Consider the following 26,725-nt stretch of genomic DNA (forward strand, 5'->3'; position numbering starts at 1 on the left):
ATAAGACAAAAGCCCCAAGCTTACTTTTAAATGTTTACGAAACCAATGATTCATTTCTGCTATTAATCAAACTTGTACAGGCAGAATATTTCATGATGAACTTTTTTGTTTGTTAAATGATAAACCATTGAGTAAAAAATCCAGATTGCTTCATTTGTCTCCCATATTAGATAAAGGATTACTCAAGGTAGGTGGCAGACTTATGCATTCACTGTTGCCAAATAATGTAAAGACACCAATTCTTTTGCCAAAATCTCATGTATTATATCATGTATAAGTTAATTTGTACACACTACCATACTAGTTACTTGGGGTGTAGCGATGGATCGCCTCCACGTGGTGCACCCTGGGTAACGCCAAATGATCCATCCTCCCAATCCTAAGGTGTAACACCATCGTGCCGACGGGATGCATGGTACAGGGAGTAAAGTGTATCTAAAGCGATGCCCTAGAGAGATGGCGAACTCTGGGGGATTATAGCCTTAGCACGGTAAGGGCGCACTGCCGTGCCTGACAGCAATTCGTCCCAACTCGTGGGAACAAATATGGAGAACGAGATTGAAAAAACAAACACAAAAACGGGAACGGACACAGAGGCGACTTCAGTCGTGGATTCTGTATCTGTCCCAAATACTGAGCCAGAAGTTGTTCCAAGCGGAACAGACTCTGCACAAAGTAGCAAAAAACGCCTTTCTGGAGCTCAAAAAAGAAAGATGACGAAAAAGGCAAAAATGGCTGCTGGAACATGGACCACAGCAAATCCCCATAAAAACAAAACGGGAGTACTGGTAAAACCCGAGGGTAAAAAGAGACCGCGGGAGAATACCATTACTCCCCCGCAACAAAGGGTTGCTAAGAGACCAAGGAGCTCTCATGAGCAGACTAGGTCATACAGCAATGTCACAAAAGTATTCAGGATAGCGGTGGCACACAGGCACCATCCGGATACTCAACTAGATCAGGCTCACGCAGACCTGATCATCAACAAACTAAAGCTAGCAGTGGATGAGGCTCCTGTTGGAAGTCAAAATCAACTGCTACAGTTCCATAAAACATCGTTTAGCGCAGGTACTCTGTGGGTAAACTGTGCTAACGAACATACCAAAAAATGGACTACTGAGGTGGTAAGGACTATGGAGGGCCTGTGGGAAGGAGTCGACTTAAATGTGGTCGATCCCAGCCACATGCCAAAACGCCCTATGGTCCTCGCCCGCATCCCCGAGAAAGAGGCTGAAGAATCAACAGTCAGAACCCGTTTAGAGAGGCAAAATAAAGACCTTAAGACGGAAGACTGGTTGTTGAAAAATCGGAAGGTCGGAGAGGACATGCAAATCCTCGTATACACGATCGACGAGGTCTCCTATAAAACATTGAAGGCTGCAAATTTCAAGGCGTATTACAGACTTGAAAAGATATCCTTCAAAACCATCAGAGGCATTGATGGCTCCAATCAGAATCCTGCAAGCGAATCTCCAGCATAGTAAGTCAGCTTCGGCAGAACTTACTGTCGCCATGAGAAGGTTTGATGTAGCCTTGATACAAGAACCCTGGGTTTACAAGGGCAAAATAAGAGGTCTATCGGGTATTGGTGGAGAGCTTATATATAGCCGATCTGCCGATGTCCCGAGAACTTGCATAATAGTCAAACGAAACATCAAAACACTGCAGTTGATAAATCACTGTTCCAGGGATTTAACCACGGTAAAGATGAAGATCATAGATGGAGGAGGGGTGAAGCAGATAGTTTTCGGATCAGCATACCTCCCATATGATGATCCCGAACAACCACCATCAAGGGAATTGGAGCAGCTAGTGAGAGATTGCAGGAAAAATGGATTGCAATTGATCATTGGCTGTGATGCGAATGCGCACCATCTGACTTGGGGCAGTACAAACACCAATGCAAGAGGTGAGTCAGTACTACAGTTTATAATGCAACATAATTTAGACATATTAAACGTAGGAAACAAACCAACCTTCGTGACTTCACGACGGAAGGAGGTGATTGATATAACAGTTGCCACGACTAACGTGGCTAGAACTGTGAAAAGCTGGCATGTGTCAGATGAGGTGTCCTTTTCAGACCATCGACACATTTGTTTTGAAATGACAGGCAATGAGCTTATCAAGGAAACTTATCGTAATCCTCGTAAAACAAACTGGGAAGCATATCAAGCAGACATAGAATATAGCTTAGGCAGGATTAACGGGAAGATAAGGCATACATTGGACCTAGACATGGCTGCCGAACAATTTCAAGAGATTGTCACGTCAGCGTTCGAAGACAACTGTCCGGAGATAGTCAGGAATTCCAACAGGAAAGTTCCCTGGTGGAATCATAATCTTGCAAATCAAAGGACAGAGGTTAGACGAAAATTTAATTTCGCCAAAAGGTCAGGCGAGTGGGGCGATTATCGCAAAGCTCTGACTGACTACAATAAGGAACTGAGAAGGGCAAAAAGAGAATCGTGGAGAAGGCATTGTGAAGAGATAGAAGGGACTTCAGAAATGGCAAGGCTCCATAAAGTTCTCTCAAAGGACCCTCAGATAAGTATTCCCTCGCTCCAAAAAGAGTCAGGTGAATACACTCAGAATGGTGAAGACACCCTGAAAGAGCTTTTCAGGGTGCACTTTCCTGAGTCTGAGACAAAACTGATACCACTAGACACATGGCAAACCGGACTAGATATCATGAATTATGGTTCTAGGGAAAACTGGCATGTGGCAAAAGAAGTTATAAACCAGGACAAAATCAAATGGGCAATAAACTCATTCGAGCCATATAAATCACCGGGTCCGGACGGGATTTATCCAATACTTCTACAGAAGGGAAACGACCTTCTTTTCAAAAAATTGTGTAAGATACTGCAGGCTAGTTTAGGGCTGGGGTACATACCAAAAGCATGGAGGCTGATAAGGGTGGCTTTTATACCCAAACCTGGCAAAATCGGACAGGAAAGGGCCAAGTCTCTGCGGCCATTAAGTCTGATGTCATTCGTACTGAAGACCTTAGAAAAACTGCTCGATAGGCATATCAGGGATGGTGTATTGGTTGAAAGTCCGATACATCGGGGACAATATGCATATCGAGCGGGAGTCTCCACAGAAACGGCACTGCACCATCTTGTACAGAGAGTGGAGTACGTTCTAGAAAACCAAGAGGTGATGTTGGGTGCATTTCTCGATATTGAGGGAGCATTTGACAACACCTCTTACGAAGCGATCACAAGGGCGATCCGTCTAAAAGGAATAGACGAAACAAGCTGTAGATGGATAGACTGCATGCTGAGAAGCCGTGTGATATATGCTACGTTGCTAGGGGATACAGTGTCAGCTCAGGTAGCCAGAGGCTGCCCACAGGGGGGAGTCTTATCTCCTCTATTGTGGAATCTGGTCATGGATGGCCTGATAACTAGACTCGACAACGATAGGCATCACGTCCTGGGCTATGCGGATGACCTAGTCATCTTAGCCCACGGAAAATTTAATGGTACAGTCAGAGATCGAATGCAACAGGCTCTGACAGTAGTTACAGAATGGACTTCAAATGTAGGGCTTAACATCAGTCCTCTAAAGTCCAAAATCATGAAATTTACTAAAAGAAGGAATTCAGAGGAATTGGGTCCTCTAAGTCTAAATGGTATACATTTAAATCTGGTGAGTGAAGTAAAGTATCTCGGGATAATATTAGACTCAAGACTTACTTGGAATCAGCAGATAGAAAGAATAACGAAGAGAGCGGTATCTACGTTAATGGTAGCCAGACGTACTCATGGAAAAATGTGGGGTTTGAGACCAGACATGGTATATTGGACTTATAACATGGTAGTAAAACCCACAATTACATATGCATCAGTGGTATGGTGGCCAAAAGTGCAGCAAAAAAGTGCCATCATCAAATTAAGCAAGGTGCAAAGACTTGCTTGTCTCGGGATCACGGGGGCTATGAGGGGCACACCTACGGCAGCTATGGAGGCACTACTGGATCTCCCTCCTTTACATATAACAATAAGAGGTGAGGCGAGAATGGGCTATTATAGACTGCGAGAAAACCTGAGCAACGTACCAGTTAAATCAGGACATAGTAAAATAACGAATGAAATTAATGATGCCGAATGGATGATGATTTCTGACCATATGACATCAAGATATATGCCTGAAGTACCTTTTCAAGTGGACATTTGCCCACGAGACGAATGGGACAGAGGAAACTCTCGACCCAGACTGCAGGGTTGCACCTGGTATACGGACGGGTCTAAAACTGCAGACGGTTCGGGCGCAGGAATATTCTATAGTGGTGGAAATTTCAACATTTCTATTCCACTGGGAGAATGTACCTCCGTATTTCAGACAGAGATTTTTGCAATCTTGCAGTGTGCAAGAGAAAACAACCTGAGGGCATTCGAACTGCAGCGGGTTAACATATGCACAGATAGCCAAGCAGCCATTGGGGCTCTTATAAGCCCTAAGGTGAACTCTAGGCTGGTGTGGGAATGTCGACAAGAACTTGATAGACTGGCACAACATAACAGTGTTATACTGGTATGGGTTCCAGGTCATCGGGGCATATACGGCAATGAAAGAGCTGATGCACTTGCCAAGAGAGCATCAGCTACAAAATACCTGGGTCCAGAGCCGGCCGTGGGAGTGCCAAAAAGCACCGTCCGCGAACGAAAAAAAGCCTGGATCCGAAGCCAACACAACTCACACTGGGAGAGTGTACCCGGTCAAACACATGGCAAGATGTATATCGGACGGACATGTGCTAGTAGAGCTGAGTTACTGCTGAAAACAAGCAGGAATCAGCTCAGAGCCATAACAGGTTTCCTCACTGGACATGCGCCAGTTAAGGGTCACCTGCATACAATGGGGCTGTTTCATGGAGACTTGAGCAGCAGACTCTGTAACAGAGAACCTGAAACAGTCAACCATATTTTGCATGACTGTGAGGCATTGGATCGGAGGCGGCAAACACTTTTCGGAGACATCGAAATGACTCCAAAATTATATGGCACCCACCCACTAGACCTGTACAAGCTGGTACAGGGTTCCAGAATTCTGGAATGGGTTTCATAAACAATGGAAGATGTACAATAAGCCAAGTGGCTGCAGTGCAACCGGTTCACAACAGACGGCTTCCAGGGAAAAAAAAATACTAGTTACTTGCATCCTGGACCACAGCTTCTATTGTCATTTATCAGACAACAATATTGGCCTATTTCTGGCAAGGTGTTAGTAAAACAAATTGTAAGACAATGTATTCAATGTTTTCGCGTGAAACCTTCTAATAATTGTGTAAAAATGGGACCTTTACCCAATGAACGCAATACTCCTGCCTATCCTTTTGAAAATGTAGGACTTGATTATGCAGGTCCATTTCCACTGAAAGAAAAAACGGGACGTGGAAGCAGAATTTTAAAATGTTATATATTGTGTATATGTTTGCTTTGTAACAAAAGCAGTACACTTGGAATTACTCACTGATATGACAACCGAATGTTTTCTTGCATATTTTAAGAGATTTTTATCACTAAGAGGAATTCCTACCAATGTTTACTCTGACAACGGTTCAACCTTTAAAGCCGCTAGTAAAGAGTTAAGATCTATTAAAACCTTTTTAAGCGACAACCAAAATAAAATTCATGATTTTGCTTTAACAAAAAATATCACTTGGCATTTTTCCCCACCTTATAGCCCGAATTTTGGGGGTTTATGGGAATCAGCAGTTAAACAAATGAAGTATCATATGAAAAGAACACTTAAGAATATAAATCTGACATATGAAGAACTTCTCACCTTGATTAATCAAATTGAATGTATTTTAAATTCGAGACCACTGTTTGCCAAATCTGAATATCCATCTGACTTGGAACCAATGACTCCTTCTCATTTTTTGACGTTATGTCCATTAGTATCCATTCCTGAACCAAATCTGTTACCTCTTCCAATCAATCGACTAAGCAGATTCCAGCATGTTCAGCAGCTTCACCAGAGATTTTGGAACCGCTTTTCCAAGGAATATATCAGCCAACTACACCAAACTTATAAATGGCACCAAAGCTCAACCAACGCTGTTTTACCTGGTTCCTTGGTTATCATCCGTGAAACAAATATACCTCCATGCAATTGGTCTCTGGGAAGAATAGTCAAATTATATCCTGGTAGAGATGGAGAAACTCGAGTAGCCGACATCAAAACTTCCAATGGATTTATCACCAGATCTACAAGACATCTCTTTCAACTCCCAATAGAAGAGTAATAGTGTTCCAGTGTTTTATTGCAAAAGACTAACTTTTTGTTTTTGGTATGACATTTGTTTTTGTTTTTTTTACTGTTTTGAAGTATACTTCAACGCCGGGAGTATGTTAGAACATTTATACCAAATAGACATTACCAAGAAAAATAGTGCAATGCGGCAATATAGCGCCTGTTACATCCCTGTGCTTTGTATTCGAACATCCAAAGGTGGCGATATGAAGTTACTATAGCAATAAAGTAATACATCGATTACAACAAAAAAGAAAAGACTCCACGTCAGAATTCATTTTAGAATTGTCACTTTTGTAATAGTTATAAATTTGTTTTATTTTATTCACATAAAATATTGTACAGTCCACAACCACAAAGTTTAATTTATCTGCCATAAGATAATCCACCAAAGCCTCACAAAAACGAAGAAATACGTGAAAGATGCAGCATCAGAATGACCTTAGAAAGACTTGAAACGAAAGAGTTATTGTGGTTCGACCATATGGCGAGAATGAGAGGAGGTAGAACTGTACAGAGGGTATGAAAAGCTGCATCAGATAAAAAACGACGAAGAGGCAGGCCAAGAATAACATGAAACGCACATATTGGAAAGACTTTCACAACAAGAAATATTGGGTGGAGAAAGGCAGACAGAAAGGGTAGTTATAGCGAAATGCCGTATAAAGAGCGGCTGTATAGCGAAACTTGGATGTAGTCTAATCCTCGTTTTCATAACATATGTGGGTTAGACGCTTATTGCAAATCTTGTAAGCATGTTTTCATTGTTTTAAATGTGCAGCAGAGTGTTATTTATGCTCGATATATTTATAATAATTTATTATATTTATAATAGTCTATGAACTAGTTAGCTCAATGATCTAAGATTCATTAAGTCAGATAGAATTAGAATTACTTTTGATTTTCTTTACCTTTAGTTAGACCTAGTTATAAGATCTAACCTGTTTAAGAATTTAACTATTGTTTTTGTACCAGTTAACGGGGTTTTCCCCAATATCAAATCAATCAATAAATAAATAATTCAATTCATTATAATAAGAAATTTAGTTTATTATATTATTATGTTGTTGGAAAACCATTTTAACATTTATTAATTTGATTTTAAACATTTTTAACACTGAGAACACAGTGGTCCAACTAAGTTATAGTAAATTATTCTTCCACATAAAATGACTACTATACTAACTGATAAGGTATGCTAGTATTATGCTAAGATGTCTGTTTATATAGTTTATGAAATATATTATGTATGTTTATACATTGTTAACCATTTGTTTGTGGATTTTAGATGTGCCTATGACAGAGTAGACAGAAACGTACTATACAAAGCCATGGTAGAATTTAATATCCCAATACACTTAGTGAGGTTGGTGAAAGTAATGTTCTCAACAGTCCAGTGTAAGGTTAGAGTGCAAAATGGAATATCAATAATTTTCCAGACACACACAGGACTTCAACAAGGAGATTTATTTATTTATTTATTTAAGAAACAAACAGGCAAAGCCTAATTACATGTTTCTATACATTATTACAACGATTATATTGAAATCAAATAACAAAAAAAAAGAAAAAACGTAAAGAACTTAAATATTATAAATATTATAAGGTGTAAACGTATACATATAAAAAAAACAAAAAAAACGTTTAATAATAAAAAAAAAGAAAAAAAAGTGCATTTATATCAAGAACAGAAATAACCTGCGTATACCTATTCGTGCATAGGGAGCTCACCAAGACAGCAAGTATTTACCTACATATTTGGTTGGTTTTTGATGTTTTGTTTTTGAAAGTATATATAGATGTTAACACAAACTTAAAATAAAATATTCAACATAAGTATGTGATAATATTAAGAGTGAGGTACTAATTTGACAACATTTAATCATTAGTGTATATCCCTTTGATTTTACGCTTAAATTTTGGTAGATTTGTGTCAAATATATTTACAGAAAAAAAGAAGTCATTGTGTATATTACATAGTCGAGTTATCGGTCTATCATCATTTACCAAAAAAGTCTGTTGACGAGGGCGTATACTACGTGGTTTTACATAAAGGTTTATTTGAGACATAAGATAGGAGCTATCGATTAAATAATTCAATATTTTAAAAAGAAACGTAATGGCAAAAACTCTTCTTCTATACTCAAGTTTTATTATACCAAATTCTTTTCTAATAGGATCATATGAAGCATATTCGGGATTGGTTCTATGTTTTTTAAAGTACAAATATTTTAAAAATTTGTTTTGGACTACTTCTATAGAACGGTTTAAATTTATCTGTGCAGGATTCCATATTACATTAGCAAATTCAAGTTTACTACGCATTAGACAAAAATATAAATATTGTATTATTTCAGTGTTTGTAAATGCATATGTTGTCCTCTTTAAAAAACCTAGTAACTGGTGCGATTTTTTAGCAATATTATTTATGTGCTGATTAAATTTCAAATCAATTTGAAAACAAATGCCGAGGTCACATACAGAAGTCACTCTTTCTAACTGTGAATTTTGCATAAAATATATATAATGATAAGGGTTTTTATTTGTGTTAAATGTTAATACTTTACATTTTGATAAGTTAAATAACAACTTATTCCGTAAGGACCACTCACAAATATTATCTATATCATTTTGAAGCTCTAAGTAATCATTTATGTTTTCGATTTTACGAAATAGTTTGAAGCCGTCTGCGTATAACAAGCAATCGGATGTTACTTGTGAAGGTAAATCGTTTATAAATATTGAAAAAAGGAGTGGTCCCAAATTAGATCCCTGAGGAACTCCTGATCCACTTAAAAATATGTGTGACAATTCACTTTTATATGATACTACCTGAGTTCGTAATCTTAGATACGAGATAAAAAAATTTAATAAATGTTCGCTAATTCCATAGTACTTTAGTTTACATAATAAACTGTTGTGATTTACTTTATCAAAAGCTTTTGCAAAGTCTGTATATATACAATCTACCTGTATTTTATTGTCTATATTCTCCCTTACTTTATTAACGAATGTCAAGAGATTTGTTTCAACTGATCTCCTTTTACAGAAGCCGTGTTGTTCAGCTGAGATCAAATGTTTAAAACTGTTGTACAACTTATCATGTAAAATGAATTCAAAAATTTTCGCTATACAATTTAGGACCGCAATTGGTCTATAATTTTTGACATATTTTTTATCACCATTTTTAAATATTGGCGCAATATTGGTTTGTTTAAATTCGTTTGGATAAACACCGGAGCTTAATGATTTATTAAATATTACCATCAATGGGTACATCAAACAATCCCTGCATCCTTTAAAAATATAACAAGGAATATTGTCAGGGCCAGAAGACCTTTTCGGTTTCAATTTATAAAACGCTTTTTCTAAATCAGTAGTGCTAATCGTCTCAAAATGAATATTATCAAAAAATTGTAGGGGTAATTCACGCATTTTTTCGGTAATTACATCTTTATTATACGAGGAATCATTATCATAGACCGAAGAAAAGTAAACAGCGAACTCGCCTGTTATAATTTTAGGATCGGATACCTCCCTATTCTCAACCTGAAAAGTACCATCGGAATTGCTGGTTTGCCTATTATTTTTTACAAAATTCCAAAAAAGTGTCGGGCTTCGTTTTATATTACCCTGTATATCTCCAAGATAAGCATTATATGCATTTTTAATTTTTAATTTAATTTCCTTTCTTTTTTCACTGTATTTTACCTGAAAATCTTCTGATTGATTCCTTCTGCGCCTATAAAACTCTTTTACTTTTAAATCACTTATAATATCACTATTAAACCAAGGCGGAAATATTTTGCAGTTTTTTGGTTTTATATTAAATTTTGGTACCGTTATATCTAGAATATTATATAATATTTGATAAAAATACGACACACAATCATTAACATTTTCAAACTGACCTAATAATTCCCAGTTAAAGTCCCTTAACAATTCATAAATAAGCTTAAAATTTGCTTTATTGAAATTATATCTACTTTCTAAATTATTACATTTGTTAAAACTACTTTTCTTCATACTAAATTCTATTTCCAATGAAGGATGTCTTATATCTATTTTTACTAATGGTGATATGCTTTCTTCGACCTTGATACAAAAATTACTCATGATCAAATCTAGTGTCCTATTATCAATGTTTACGACATTATTATATGATTTTAAATTATACGACAACATTAAATATTGAATTATATTTTCTACTTCATTTCGATCATTAAACTGGTAGTTTATACCATTTATTTGTGGTATATTATAATCACCCGCCCAGTGGTGTCATGGCAAAATTAGCAGTGCGGGAACGCAGTGCCGGAACGCACTGCTAATTTTTGTTTACAAAACCTAAATTCTCTATTATTTTTTTTCTTTTCTTAACCAGTGCGGGAACGGCGTTCCCACGCGTTCCCACACCATGACACCACTGCACCCGCCAATAAAATATATGTACTGTTGTCAACAAACTGATCCAATCGTTCAAATAAATTAGCATACTCGTGGTATACAACTAATTTAGATGCTGGAGGAATATATGTAGAGTTTAATATAATAGTATTTCCAAACACCTTAACGTTTACAAATAAGGTTTCTAGAGGAGTGTCTACCTGAATTTCCGAAGAACTAAATTTTCTACTTACTGCTATAAGAACCCCGCCTCCTCTTGTTTTACCTGTAATTTTTAAAGGGCCTAGCCGGGTAAGATGGTGAAAAGTGCCCCCAGCTCGATTTAAATTCCATATAGGCCAATTTTTAGCACATATAGAGGAACTCACTTTCTGAAACTTTTAGCCCCCTAGGTGGTCACGTGACCCCCCTAGAGCCTAATTAGGCTTTTTATGTTTTTATTTTTTATCTCAGGCGCATCAAGAGCTAGCCAAAAACTTTATTAAAAAAAGTTGTAAGTTCCAAAAAGATCTATAAGAAAAAATTTTTTTTTTATTTTTTGGCGGGAAATTCGAATTTTTAGAACAATTTTAAACTTTTAAATGACTCTGAAAAAAAAACTAAGACACTCGTTTTTACGAAAATTAATTATAAAGTGTATTTTTGCACAATCTTTCACCCTGAATTTTTTCAGATTTTTAAAATTGGTGAAACGTACCTTTAAAAATAAAAAACCGCATTTTTTCAGTTTTTTTTTCGTATTTTGAAACAATTTTATACATATTTTTCAAAAAAGGTAACACTGTTACTAGAATAGGTAAAAAACTGAAAAATAATTGGGGTTTGCTTAATAAAAATTTTTTGTAAAGCCATCCATTTTCAAAATACAGGGCGTTGAAGAAAACAAAATTTTACACATTTTTTACGATTTTGCTGAAACTACTGGCAACATTGTAATAAAACTTGGCGCAAGAATAACATGAAACGCACATATTGGAAAGACTTTCACAACAAGAAATATTGGGTGGAGAAAGGCAGACAGAAAGGGTAGTTATAGCGAAATGCCGTATAAAGAGCGGCTGTATAGCGAAACTTGGATGTAGTCTAATCCTCGTTTTCATAACATATGTGGGTTAGACGCTTATTGCAAATCTTGTAAGCATGTTTTCATTGTTTTAAATGTGCAGCAGAGTGTTATTTATGCTCGATATATTTATAATAATTTATTATATTTATAATAGTCTATGAACTAGTTAGCTCAATGATCTAAGATTCATTAAGTCAGATAGAATTAGAATTACTTTTGATTTTCTTTACCTTTAGTTAGACCTAGTTATAAGATCTAACCTGTTTAAGAATTTAACTATTGTTTTTGTACCAGTTAACGGGGTTTTCCCCAATATCAAATCAATCAATAAATAAATAATTCAATTCATTATAATAAGAAATTTAGTTTATTATATTATTATGTTGTTGGAAAACCATTTTAACATTTATTAATTTGATTTTAAACATTTTTAACACTGAGAACACAGTGGTCCAACTAAGTTATAGTAAATTATTCTTCCACATAAAATGACTACTATACTAACTGATAAGGTATGCTAGTATTATGCTAAGATGTCTGTTTATATAGTTTATGAAATATATTATGTATGTTTATACATTGTTAACCATTTGTTTGTGGATTTTAGATGTGCCTATGACAGAGTAGACAGAAACGTACTATACAAAGCCATGGTAGAATTTAATATCCCAATACACTTAGTGAGGTTGGTGAAAGTAATGTTCTCAACAGTCCAGTGTAAGGTTAGAGTGCAAAATGGAATATCAATAATTTTCCAGACACACACAGGACTTCAACAAGGAGATTTATTTATTTATTTATTTAAGAAACAAACAGGCAAAGCCTAATTACATGTTTCTATACATTATTACAACGATTATATTGAAATCAAATAACAAAAAAAAAGAAAAAACGTAAAGAACTTAAATATTATAAATATTATAAGGTGTAAACGTATACATATAAAAAAAACAAAAAAAACGTTTAATAATAAAAAAAAAGAAAAAAAAGTGCATTTATATCAAGAACAGAAATAACCTGCGTATACCTATTCGTGCATAGGGAGCTCACCAAGACAGCAAGTATTTACCTACATATTTGGTTGGTTTTTGATGTTTTGTTTTTGAAAGTATATATAGATGTTAACACAAACTTAAAATAAAATATTCAACATAAGTATGTGATAATATTAAGAGTGAGGTACTAATTTGACAACATTTAATCATTAGTGTATATCCCTTTGATTTTACGCTTAAATTTTGGTAGATTTGTGTCAAATATATTTACAGAAAAAAAGAAGTCATTGTGTATATTACATAGTCGAGTTATCGGTCTATCATCATTTACCAAAAAAGTCTGTTGACGAGGGCGTATACTACGTGGTTTTACATAAAGGTTTATTTGAGACATAAGATAGGAGCTATCGATTAAATAATTCAATATTTTAAAAAGAAACGTAATGGCAAAAACTCTTCTTCTATACTCAAGTTTTATTATACCAAATTCTTTTCTAATAGGATCATATGAAGCATATTCGGGATTGGTTCTATGTTTTTTAAAGTACAAATATTTTAAAAATTTGTTTTGGACTACTTCTATAGAACGGTTTAAATTTATCTGTGCAGGATTCCATATTACATTAGCAAATTCAAGTTTACTACGCATTAGACAAAAATATAAATATTGTATTATTTCAGTGTTTGTAAATGCATATGTTGTCCTCTTTAAAAAACCTAGTAACTGGTGCGATTTTTTAGCAATATTATTTATGTGCTGATTAAATTTCAAATCAATTTGAAAACAAATGCCGAGGTCACATACAGAAGTCACTCTTTCTAACTGTGAATTTTGCATAAAATATATATAATGATAAGGGTTTTTATTTGTGTTAAATGTTAATACTTTACATTTTGATAAGTTAAATAACAACTTATTCCGTAAGGACCACTCACAAATATTATCTATATCATTTTGAAGCTCTAAGTAATCATTTATGTTTTCGATTTTACGAAATAGTTTGAAGCCGTCTGCGTATAACAAGCAATCGGATGTTACTTGTGAAGGTAAATCGTTTATAAATATTGAAAAAAGGAGTGGTCCCAAATTAGATCCCTGAGGAACTCCTGATCCACTTAAAAATATGTGTGACAATTCACTTTTATATGATACTACCTGAGTTCGTAATCTTAGATACGAGATAAAAAAATTTAATAAATGTTCGCTAATTCCATAGTACTTTAGTTTACATAATAAACTGTTGTGATTTACTTTATCAAAAGCTTTTGCAAAGTCTGTATATATACAATCTACCTGTATTTTATTGTCTATATTCTCCCTTACTTTATTAACGAATGTCAAGAGATTTGTTTCAACTGATCTCCTTTTACAGAAGCCGTGTTGTTCAGCTGAGATCAAATGTTTAAAACTGTTGTACAACTTATCATGTAAAATGAATTCAAAAATTTTCGCTATACAATTTAGGACCGCAATTGGTCTATAATTTTTGACATATTTTTTATCACCATTTTTAAATATTGGCGCAATATTGGTTTGTTTAAATTCGTTTGGATAAACACCGGAGCTTAATGATTTATTAAATATTACCATCAATGGGTACATCAAACAATCCCTGCATCCTTTAAAAATATAACAAGGAATATTGTCAGGGCCAGAAGACCTTTTCGGTTTCAATTTATAAAACGCTTTTTCTAAATCAGTAGTGCTAATCGTCTCAAAATGAATATTATCAAAAAATTGTAGGGGTAATTCACGCATTTTTTCGGTAATTACATCTTTATTATACGAGGAATCATTATCATAGACCGAAGAAAAGTAAACAGCGAACTCGCCTGTTATAATTTTAGGATCGGATACCTCCCTATTCTCAACCTGAAAAGTACCATCGGAATTGCTGGTTTGCCTATTATTTTTTACAAAATTCCAAAAAAGTGTCGGGCTTCGTTTTATATTACCCTGTATATCTCCAAGATAAGCATTATATGCATTTTTAATTTTTAATTTAATTTCCTTTCTTTTTTCACTGTATTTTACCTGAAAATCTTCTGATTGATTCCTTCTGCGCCTATAAAACTCTTTTACTTTTAAATCACTTATAATATCACTATTAAACCAAGGCGGAAATATTTTGCAGTTTTTTGGTTTTATATTAAATTTTGGTACCGTTATATCTAGAATATTATATAATATTTGATAAAAATACGACACACAATCATTAACATTTTCAAACTGACCTAATAATTCCCAGTTAAAGTCCCTTAACAATTCATAAATAAGCTTAAAATTTGCTTTATTGAAATTATATCTACTTTCTAAATTATTACATTTGTTAAAACTACTTTTCTTCATACTAAATTCTATTTCCAATGAAGGATGTCTTATATCTATTTTTACTAATGGTGATATGCTTTCTTCGACCTTGATACAAAAATTACTCATGATCAAATCTAGTGTCCTATTATCAATGTTTACGACATTATTATATGATTTTAAATTATACGACAACATTAAATATTGAATTATATTTTCTACTTCATTTCGATCATTAAACTGGTAGTTTATACCATTTATTTGTGGTATATTATAATCACCCGCCCAGTGGTGTCATGGCAAAATTAGCAGTGCGGGAACGCAGTGCCGGAACGCACTGCTAATTTTTGTTTACAAAACCTAAATTCTCTATTATTTTTTTTCTTTTCTTAACCAGTGCGGGAACGGCGTTCCCACGCGTTCCCACACCATGACACCACTGCACCCGCCAATAAAATATATGTACTGTTGTCAACAAACTGATCCAATCGTTCAAATAAATTAGCATACTCGTGGTATACAACTAATTTAGATGCTGGAGGAATATATGTAGAGTTTAATATAATAGTATTTCCAAACACCTTAACGTTTACAAATAAGGTTTCTAGAGGAGTGTCTACCTGAATTTCCGAAGAACTAAATTTTCTACTTACTGCTATAAGAACCCCGCCTCCTCTTGTTTTACCTGTAATTTTTAAAGGGCCTAGCCGGGTAAGATGGTGAAAAGTGCCCCCAGCTCGATTTAAATTCCATATAGGCCAATTTTTAGCACATATAGAGGAACTCACTTTCTGAAACTTTTAGCCCCCTAGGTGGTCACGTGACCCCCCTAGAGCCTAATTAGGCTTTTTATGTTTTTATTTTTTATCTCAGGCGCATCAAGAGCTAGCCAAAAACTTTATTAAAAAAAGTTGTAAGTTCCAAAAAGATCTATAAGAAAAAATTTTTTTTTTATTTTTTGGCGGGAAATTCGAATTTTTAGAACAATTTTAAACTTTTAAATGACTCTGAAAAAAAAACTAAGACACTCGTTTTTACGAAAATTAATTATAAAGTGTATTTTTGCACAATCTTTCACCCTGAATTTTTTCAGATTTTTAAAATTGGTGAAACGTACCTTTAAAAATAAAAAACCGCATTTTTTCAGTTTTTTTTTCGTATTTTGAAACAATTTTATACATATTTTTCAAAAAAGGTAACACTGTTACTAGAATAGGTAAAAAACTGAAAAATAATTGGGGTTTGCTTAATAAAAATTTTTTGTAAAGCCATCCATTTTCAAAATACAGGGCGTTGAAGAAAACAAAATTTTACACATTTTTTACGATTTTGCTGAAACTACTGGCAACATTGTAATAAAACTTGGCGGGATTTAAGAGCTGGTTATTGTGCATATTTTGACATAATTAATGATTTGATATTCATCATTGGCTCGCATAGGGGTAATGGTCTGAACTTTTTAAAGAATAAAGATAGTACGCCACTGACATATTTCAAATTAACTATCGTTTTTTAATTTCTCGTTCAATTTGTGACAAAAAATGTATCTTCTTATTTTTTTATACGACGCGCCATTTTTATTCAAAAAATAAAAGATCTTAACCCTTACAAAGTATTCGAACCTTTAGTAGTTTCTACATCTACATACATAATAAACTCATACATCCATTATCAAAATTAATTCGAATACTTTGGAAGCGTTAAGATATTTTATTTTTTGCAGCAAAACAACGCGTCGTATGAAAAAATGAGAAGATCGATTTTTTATTGCAAATTGAAGGAGGAATTCAAAAATGATTGTTAATTTGAAATATGTCAGTGGCGTACTATCTTTTTTTCTTTGAAAAGTTCAGACCATTACCCCTATGCGCGCCAATGATGAATATTAAATCCTTAGTTGTATGTCAAAACATGCACAATAACTACCTCTTAAAACCCGCCAAGTTTTATTACAATGTTGCCAGTAGTTTCGGCAAAATCGTAAAAAATATGTAAAATTTTGTTTTCTTCAACGCCCTGTATCTTGAAAATGGATGGCGTTACAAAAAATTTTTATGAAGGAAATCCCAATTATTTTTCAGTTTTTTACCTATTCTAGTGACGGTGTTAAATTTTTTGAAAAATATGTATAAAATTGTATCAAAAAAACGAAAAAAAAACCGAAAAAATGCGGTTTTTTATTTTTAAAGGTACGTTTCACCAATTTTAAAAATCTGAAAAAATTCAGGGTGAAAGATTGTGCAAAAATACACATTACAATTAATTTTTGTAAAAACGAGTGTCTTAGTTTTTTTTTCAGATTTATTTAAAAGTTTAAAATTGTTCTAAAAATTCGAATTTCCCGCCAAAAAAATTAAAAAAAATTTTTTCATATAGATCTTTTTAAAACTTACAACTTTTTTAAATAAAGTTTTTGGCTAGCTCTTAATGCGGCTGAGATAAAAAATAAAAACACAAAAAGCCTAATTAGGCTCTAGGGGGGTCATGTGACCACCTAGGGGGCTAAAAATTTCAGAAAGTGAGTTCCTCTATATGTGCTAAAAAGTGGCCTATATGGAATTTAGATTGGGTTGGGGGCACTTTTCACCATCTTACCCGGCTAGGCCCTTTCTGTCCTTTCTGTATACAACGTAATTTTTATTAAATAACTCTCCATCCTGTATATCATTAGCTAACCATGTCTCTGTTAATATAATAAAATCGTAAGACTCTGAATGTAAATTTTGGATAAATTCTGCTGTCTTGGTACGCAGACCCCTACAATTTTGGTAATACGCAGTTATAGACATTTTAAATTAAATTAAACTAGTAACACTTAAAAAGAGGAAAAAAAAAATAAAAATTAATAAAGTTAAATAACGTTAAGATAGAATCAATATGTCTATATGTATGTATACGTTTTGTACAAAGAAATATAAAAGGTAATAGGTATCCACAAGGAACTCACAGTGCAAGCCTTTCAATTTAATAAGATATGCCTAAATAATGTAGGTTATAAAAGTATATAAAAAATAAATAAAAAAAAATTACAAACTATACTAAAAGAAAGTGTTAATAAATCTTAATAATACATAATACGTAAATCTCTGTTTATTTATTAAACGAGTAATCTCAGTATTCTAATATAAAAACAAAGAACCCAAAAAAGAAAAACAAAAAATAAAAAAATTTGACGGCTTTTAGCGAACCCATAAAATAAAAATCAACTAAACTATTATACCAATTAAATAAAAAAAGAAGTATATTTTAATACGTATTCTTGGATAAGAAAATAACTTGGAGATAGCCTATTGTACATTCTATTCAACATTGCCCTAGTTAGAGAAATCTATTAGAGAATCTGGAATACCAACAAAAGGGACCATTATTAATAGGAGTGTACAAATACAGTATTGCCCAAAATAAACAGTACTGAAACTGAAACACAGATATCTCTTTGTGCGTGCTGTCATATTCAAATTAACTAGTATAGACCTGTCGAGTAATCTTTAAATAATTACTTATTAAGGCCTAATTGTTAAAAATTGTGTTAAATACAGAGGAGAAAGTGTTTCTTGTGGAGCAATATTTTCGCTCATACGGAATCGGCCGACCTAATAGTGCAAGTCTGCGATACGTGTGTGATCAATTCACACAACAGTTTAATAAACGTCCTCCAAGTAATGCTGTAATTTTGAATGTTGTTGAAAATTACAGCATTACTTGGAGAACGTTTATTAAACCGTTGTGTGAATTGACACATACTTATGTATTGCAGACTTGCACTATTACGTCGGCTGATTCCGTATGAGCGAAAATAATGCTCCACAAGAAACACTTTCTCCTCTGTACTTAACACCATTTTTAACAATTAGGCCTTAATAATTAATTGTTTAAGGATTACTTGACAGGTCTATACTAGTTAATTTGAATATGACAGCGCGCACAAAGAGACATGTGTGTTTCAGTTTCAGTACTGTTTATTTTGGGCAATACTGTACTAGTGTATGTAAAGTTAATATTAATAAAACTAAGTATATGAAGGTCTCAAATAATAATCAAGTAGCAGAAACTGAAGATCTGACGGTTGGAACATATACTTTCGAAGGAGTAAGAGAGTTCATATATCTAGGCTCACAAATCAATCAAACCAATACAGTAATTGAAGAAATTAACAGAACAGACGTATATATCTAGCAAATAGAGTGTACTATGGATTAAAGAAACTTCTAACATCAAACATAGTCACAAAAATATTGATATAAATAACTCTAATCAAGCCCGTTCTCACATACATGTCAGAAACGTGGACGATAACAAAAAGTGATGAAGAACGGTTAGGCTGTTTTGAACGTAAACTCCTCAGACATATCTATAAAGGCATGCAGGAAAGCGGATTATGGGGTAGAAACTGTCATTTTGAGCTTTACTGCCTTTATAGTGAGCCTAGTATTGGTAGATCTATCAAAATAAACAGGCTGCAGTGGCTAGGCAGTCGAAACACATTCATAGCCATGAGTGGATGAAGTGAGAAGAAGAGGCAGGTCCAGAGCATGATTTAAGGACCAGGTGGAAGACAACTTGCAAGTGTTAGGAGTGCGAAATTGGAAAACCCAGGCAAAGGATAGGAAGAAATGGGAGGTCATTCTGCAACAGAAGACCCACCATGGTTTGTAGAGTCAATGATGATGATGATGATGATACATTATTAACATTCTCACCGCCAATCATATTTTAGATTATTTCGTCGTGCGCCAAAATTATACCAGTGTGCTAAGTGAAACACTGTAAGTGTACATTAATGTTACGCGCTTGTCAATAGAGAGTGTACATTAATGTTACACTTGGCGGCGAGAAAGTTAACATCATGATTTGGGAGTGCTCCTTGTAACATTCATACTGTTAGTAATGTGTCTTGGTTTGTTTATTCCTAGTCCATCTTTATTGTTTATTTATTTTATTTTATTTTATTTATCAACGGACAAGCCCAATTACAATAATGTTAAACTATAAATTCATAACACTGACTACATCTACGGTTATAATACAAAAAGTTATTCTGTATTATTATACAAAGCAATACAAAAAGTTATCTATATCAAATGCAATACAAAAAGTTATTTATACAAAAATTTAATCTGTATTATTATACAAAGCAATACAAAAAGTTAATCTGTATTATTATACAATGCAATACAAAAAGTTATCTATATCCATTACTCAAGTCAAGAGTACACAGTACACAAAACCTGACGCAAGAATGAGCCAAAGGTTGCAAATAAATCTATGTTATCATATTGATTGGCTAGTCTGGTAGTTCTTGAAATGAAGTTGTTAAATCCATAGTTAGTGCGATGTATAGGGTAATGGAAACTAGCTATAGATCTGGTAGGTCTAGATGGAACATGTATATTAATTTTATTGAGCAAAGAAGAAGCAGCAGCTCTACCATGCAGAATATTGTAAAAAGTAATAAGATCTCTCTTCTTATGACGCATAGATGGGTGGCATATTTAATGTAGCAAGTAAATCTGCATCATTGTAGTTGTCCAAGATGTTTAGTTTGAAAGCAATCTGTTTAAGGAATTTATGCTCAACATGACACAAGGTCTCAATTTGCTCACCATAAAAAGGTGACCATACAAAAATGTAATGGCTTTGCATTTAGATGGATTCAGACTCATCCCGTTTCTTGTACACCAGTCCAACAAATTGATTAACTCATATTGAAGTTTATCACAGTCATTGGGAGATTTAATCAGACAGCTCAATTTTAAGTCATTGGCAAACAGCAAAAAAAAAAGAAGAAGAAAAACATTCGTGAATATCGTTTATAAAAATGTTAAACAGAAGAGGCCCAAGATGTGATCCTTGAGGAACCCCTGAAAAAACAAGAATTGATTTGGAAAGAAAATTACCAATTTTCACTATCTGTCTACAATTAGACAAATAGCTGCCAAACCAAGAAATCAATGGTTCATCAACACCAATCATTCTGAGCTTATGGACCAACATACTATGAGACACCCTGTCGAACGCCTTGGAGAAATCAGTTGGAAAAAGTCACAAACCAGACTCTCAAACACTTTGGGTATCACATCAAGGACGCTAATAGGACGATAATTATTAACAAGAGATTTATCCCCATCTTTAAATATAGGCTTAAGAAAACTTTTTTCCAGTAATCTGGAAAAACACCAGTTTGAAGGGAACAATTAAATATGTAATACAATGGCCTGGAAAGGTTAAAACTGCATTCCTTTAAGAACAAAGGAGGTATACCATCAGTGCCTGGGCCCTTATTGATATCAAGAGAAGAGAGTTTGGCGTATATTTCTGATATTAAAATTTTATGATTAGTGATATGAGTACTGGATGAAGATAGTTCATGATTGGGCATATTGAGATTATTCTGAGAATAAACTGTGGAAAAATAATCAGCAAACAAATTTGCAATATCTTTGCCTGAGGTAAAATATTTGTTGAGATATTTAAAAGTCCATTAGGAAAAGCACTATTTTTTCTTTTGTTATTAACAAAAGACTAGAATTTCTTGATATTAGAAGATATAGTTGTTTCAGTAGACTGAACACATTGTGCGTAGCATTACTGAGTCAGATCCTTGCACAATTGTCTAACCCTAGAAAACTCCCAATAGTCATTCAAAGAACCAGTCGACTTATATTTTTTGTGTAATTTTTTCTTTAAGATGATAAAATTTTTTAGATCCTGAGAGAACCATATTGGGAATTTTCTGGCTGAAAACTTCTTCAATGGTACAGATTTATCTATAGCTATAAAAACAATTTCATAAAATATATTTAACATAGACTCGAGATTCGCGTTAATAAACAAAATGTCCCAATTATACTGGTCTAGGAATAAGGAAATATTCTGATAGTTTGCAGACCTGAAATCTCCGTAGTAACCATCAAACTCGAGTCCAGGTTCATCGTAAGTCAGGTTACATTTAATGGTAATTAACCTTTAACTACCCACGCATCAAGTTATAACATAACTACGCTCATGGCATACTTTATACGCCACAAGAAAATACACTTAAAAACAGCAGATTTTTTTATTTTATTTTTGTTAAATACACTTAGTTGTTTGTTATAAACCTTATTCGGCATCAGTGAATACTTGGAGTTCCTTCTCAGTAAGCCAATTGGGATTTATAACTGGAATCATGGAATAACTAGATTCCATGATAAATAAAATTACTAATAAAAAATTTTTTGAAATGTGATTTTTTACAGGAGAAAAGGTATTGTTTATAAAGAAAAATATATTTTGTGCCATGATGACTAAAAAACAATTGAAATATGTACTTATATTACTACTTAGATTAATATAATCGTGGTGTATATTGTCCACCACCGGAAACAACAAATAATAAACTGTAAATTACGATCTTTCCAGAACGCCGATTATAACGAAACTAAAACCAAATTGTAAAGCACATTCCAGTGATAGGATAGAGTGATAAACAAGGTCAAAAATTAAATTTTTAAATATATTTGCAGTAGAATTCTTATATCTGGCATACAAAATACACCAGATGCGTGTAGTTAAAGGTTAAGAGTAATGGACGAACGACTGGAGGAACCACAAAAAAGTCTGCTAGCTCTGTTTCTGCTAGGTGGTCATTTGTCAAGAAAAGATCTAAGAGACTGTTGTGTATTGTAACATGATGATTACATTGGAAAAGGTTGTGGAAACTGCAAACATTTGACATAATCTGGATGCAAGACACTTCCTGTAATGATGCTCCACCTGCAGTCGCAAACAGAACTAAAGGAACCATTTTGCCAGAGAGCATGAAGCAAATTAAAATCACCAACCATGTGTAGGCTTAACTTAGGCATCAATAGAGCGAGCGAGTCCAGTGTTTCAGAGAAAGTGGTATACATCTGTGCCGGAGAGTTGGGAGGTAAATAGACTGCTCCTAATATAAAACTAAAAACAATGGATCCAACCTTAATGAAGACCTGTTCAATGCTATCTGGTACTTGGAGACTAGTACTTGGTATTGATTTGTGTACAGCTATTAGCACTCCTCCTCCTCTCTTGAAGAAACTGGTGTTAGCAGAGCGGTCACAACGATATATGTTAAAATCAGTAAAGCTCAGTTCAGAATCGTTAATGCCATTATGTAACCAAGTTTCTGTCAAGACATATCATATATGTCATGTTGACATGCTGGTATATTATGCAAAAGATCACCTAACTTAGTTCTTAAATCTTGTGTATTTTGGTAATAAACAGAGATACTATTTGTGTTTGGAGAGCTAATTAGTTTTTTTGAATAATCTTTGGAACACCTTGATGGTACACAATATGAATATTTTTATCACCATTAGTTACTCGTGTTCTAAATTCAGCTCTAACCTTAGCCTCAGCATCTGCCTGCATTTTTGTTAGGTCCTGTTCTATGTACATATGTCTTCCTTCAAGGTTAGATCTAGCACGAATAACAAGCTGAGCCTCTTCTATTGTGTATTTAGTTTGGATACATTATGCTCATTTACTCTGAACAAAAGATATGGGGGTTAGACTATTATTGCAGTACACCATCCAATTTACAAACAATTTCTATATAAGCTACTACTCACCTATAATACTTTGAAAAACAATCTTTGATACACTCCGGTTTTGCTCTATTCTGTCCAATAGAAGAAGGAATCCTCTTTCCAGGAGAAATGTCATTGTAGCAACCAAGAAATGTATTTTCGAAGGAAAATACAATATGTACCATATAAATCGCTAACAAGAACTTCAACATCTTCAATACTACTAATCAGTCTTATGTGAAATGCTTTAATTTTAATTTGAAACTAAGATTAGTCATTCTAACCTTGTTTACATGGGTTTATCATGTTTGTCTTCAAATGGTTCAACTTATGTTTTGCAAAAACAGATTTACTTCTTCCAACGTGATAAGTTTAATCAACAATATATAAATATATTTATAAATAAATATTTTAGTTTTTTAGGTCTCTTGGTTGAGGTTATGTTTTACTTAAAAATTCAGTTACCAACTGACATCATCACACCACCCGAAAAAATGAGTGGGAGTATGAAAATGTTGTTTGGGTTGCATACTTTCTGCAACAACTCTGTTTCTTTACGTTTGTAACTTATTTGTATATGTATCAAAAATGCAGGCAAGAGTTTTGCATTTGTTGTATACAGTAACTATCCATAGACGTATATACCTCGTCCAATTTACTTACCGTTGCACGTCATCCGCGCCATAGCCTGTGACACGATACCAACACGAAATATCTAGGCAGTAGGTGTGTTCCCCTTTAGAATCATTTTGATTCTAAAAAAGAACACACTCACCGCCTAAATATTTCGTGTTGGTATCGTGTCACAGGCTATGGCGCGGATGACGTGCAACGGTAAGTAAATTGGACGAGGTATACATAAATAAATTTAAAAATACATAAGCAAAATTATTGGCTAATACTCATAGAGTGAATGTGAATTCAGTGGCGGCTCGTACCACTTTAAGAAGGTAGTGCCACAACTCGGGCAGCCGCCAAAATTGTTAGTGACGGATTCACGATATTCTCAAAAAAAGGTGTACTGACAACAAAAACTAAAAAAAATATGCGCGGATACTTTTATCTTATGTACGTATCTTAAGTTTATTGATCTGAGGTGCCAAGCAATTGTCCAACATTGATCAAAACAGTTCCGTAAATTAATTAATAATAAAAACCTCTTAAGCTACCACCAGCATTTACTGCTGATAGTGCTTGAAAATTGTTATTACGATTTAGTCTCTATTTACCAATTTATAAAAATAATACTATTTCATTATTCACACATATGCACACATTTTTGTAATGTCACTTTTAAAGTTTACGATATATGAAGTTCATTCTTCTATTTTTTGGTTGCAAAGTTTTCAATGACTATATAATTAAAATTATCAATACAATTTACAAAATGCTTTTCTGCAGATAGCATACCTAAAGCACTAGGTTTCGATGTAAACATCGAAAAACAGCGTTCTGCTTCAGATGTTGATATAGGAATGGTAACTAAAATACTTAAAAGTTTAATAGTTTCTTCAAATGTGTTTTTTAAACCTTCCCTCTACAATAAAACCGATAGCGAAACAGCCCCAGAGGTAGTACTTAATTCGTCTCGCTAATACAGTACCTACTTCTAATTCAGTTTTAAACCGAGTTTTGCTTAAAAATTAAAATTGTCTCCATGGTTCATTAAGAAATGATTCGGAGAACTGATGCTTATAAGCAGAAAACTTCTCCGACATAAATAAATTAGAAGCAACTAAATGTCCGGAGAAGGTAGACCTTTGAAAGATCTGGTACTTTGAATAATATGAACCTTTAAGTCGTTGTCTAATTCGGCGCTAAAATTGACCAGCTCCTTAAATATGCCTCTATTTTCTGAATTTTCTTTTTCGTCGTGACCTCTTAAAGCTAACTCGAAAGCTCCACAACACCTTATAACATTTGTAGTTTTTTTTTCTAGCGAAAAACCACCAAAAAAATTTTTAAAATACTAATCTTTATTGTCAATTAATAAATTAAACTTAAGAAATAATTAAAATATTATCAAAATACCCACGATCATGATGCACTAAAAGTTTAATTATAAATACAAAAACTTTTTAACAGAAAATATACATAATAAAAGCGACAAACCAGCACGTAAAGAAACTCAAAATAAATAGACCTGGCTTCATACCCTCGTGCCTGGCACAGAGATTCTAATGTTAAGGTATACTAATAGTCCAATATAGCTCTTTCTCTGTCACTTACATATAATGCTCGTAAAATCTTTCTCTCTTTACTCGTGCCAGTACTGACTTCGGCGCGAAGGAGATTCTCCTGTCGAATACTCTCCGCTGTCGGCAGGGATTGTATTGCGCCCATAGTTGCCATATTTTATATAATTTATGAAGATCAAAAGAAATACACACAAAAAATTAATAGGAATTAAAAAGTTTTGAAGATAAAAAATATGTTTATGGATAGTTAGCAAGGTAGTGCCATGGCTCTATGGCACTACCTCACGGGCCGCCACTGTGTGAATTTAGTTGGATGAAGTATATAGTTGCACAGAAAAATGTATGGAATGATGACCCTTCATCATTTTATATACAGTAGAGCGTCGATTATCCAAACTAATTGGGAGACATGGGTGTTCGGAAAACCGATTTGTTCGGATAATCGAACTATACTGATATAGTCATACATATTTATCCAAAAGTGAATAAAAGCCATATTTATATACCTACATATTTATTTATATCTTGAGAATGACAAATAGCAATTAAACAAAAAAGTGCAGTCTTTGTAATAACATATTTTTGGATACAATATTGAAGAAAATTGAAGATATTTTAAGCGTTAATTACTAATTAATTACTAACGCTTGTACTCGAGTGCGGGGCGCGGGAGTTGGGAGTTCGGATAACCGGTCGTTCGGTTGATCGACGTTCGGATAATCGGCGCTCTACTGTATTTCCAACTAAATTCACATTCACTTTACGAGTATTAGCCAATAATTTTGCTTATTTATTTTTATATGTACTCGATTATTCAACATCATTTTATTTAATAATGTTATGGCTTTTTATTTGCTCAGGTAGCCTATTACCTCCTTGGCAGTGTTAGTTGTAGCCTTGCGATATGCGGGTCTTCTAACAATATGAAC

The 26,725-nt window shown here is 33.9% G+C and overlaps 1 protein-coding gene across 1 annotated transcript in view; it reads right to left on the bottom strand.

The window, feature by feature from the left end:
* Positions 1-24,053, bottom strand: part of LOC114335624 (putative inactive tyrosine-protein kinase Wsck) — a 106,344-nt gene extending 82,291 nt beyond the window's left edge. Inside the window, exon 1 of the mRNA XM_028285886.2 lies at positions 23,641-24,053. Within this exon, the coding sequence (XP_028141687.1) occupies positions 23,641-23,810 (170 nt within the window). The 5' untranslated portion in view covers positions 23,811-24,053. The remainder of the gene's footprint in view (positions 1-23,640) is intronic.
* Between the last annotated feature and the right edge of the window lie 2,672 nt (positions 24,054-26,725).

This window comes from Diabrotica virgifera, chromosome 10 (assembly GCF_917563875.1).
Source record: "Diabrotica virgifera virgifera chromosome 10, PGI_DIABVI_V3a".
NCBI lineage: Eukaryota > Metazoa > Arthropoda > Insecta > Coleoptera > Chrysomelidae > Diabrotica > Diabrotica virgifera.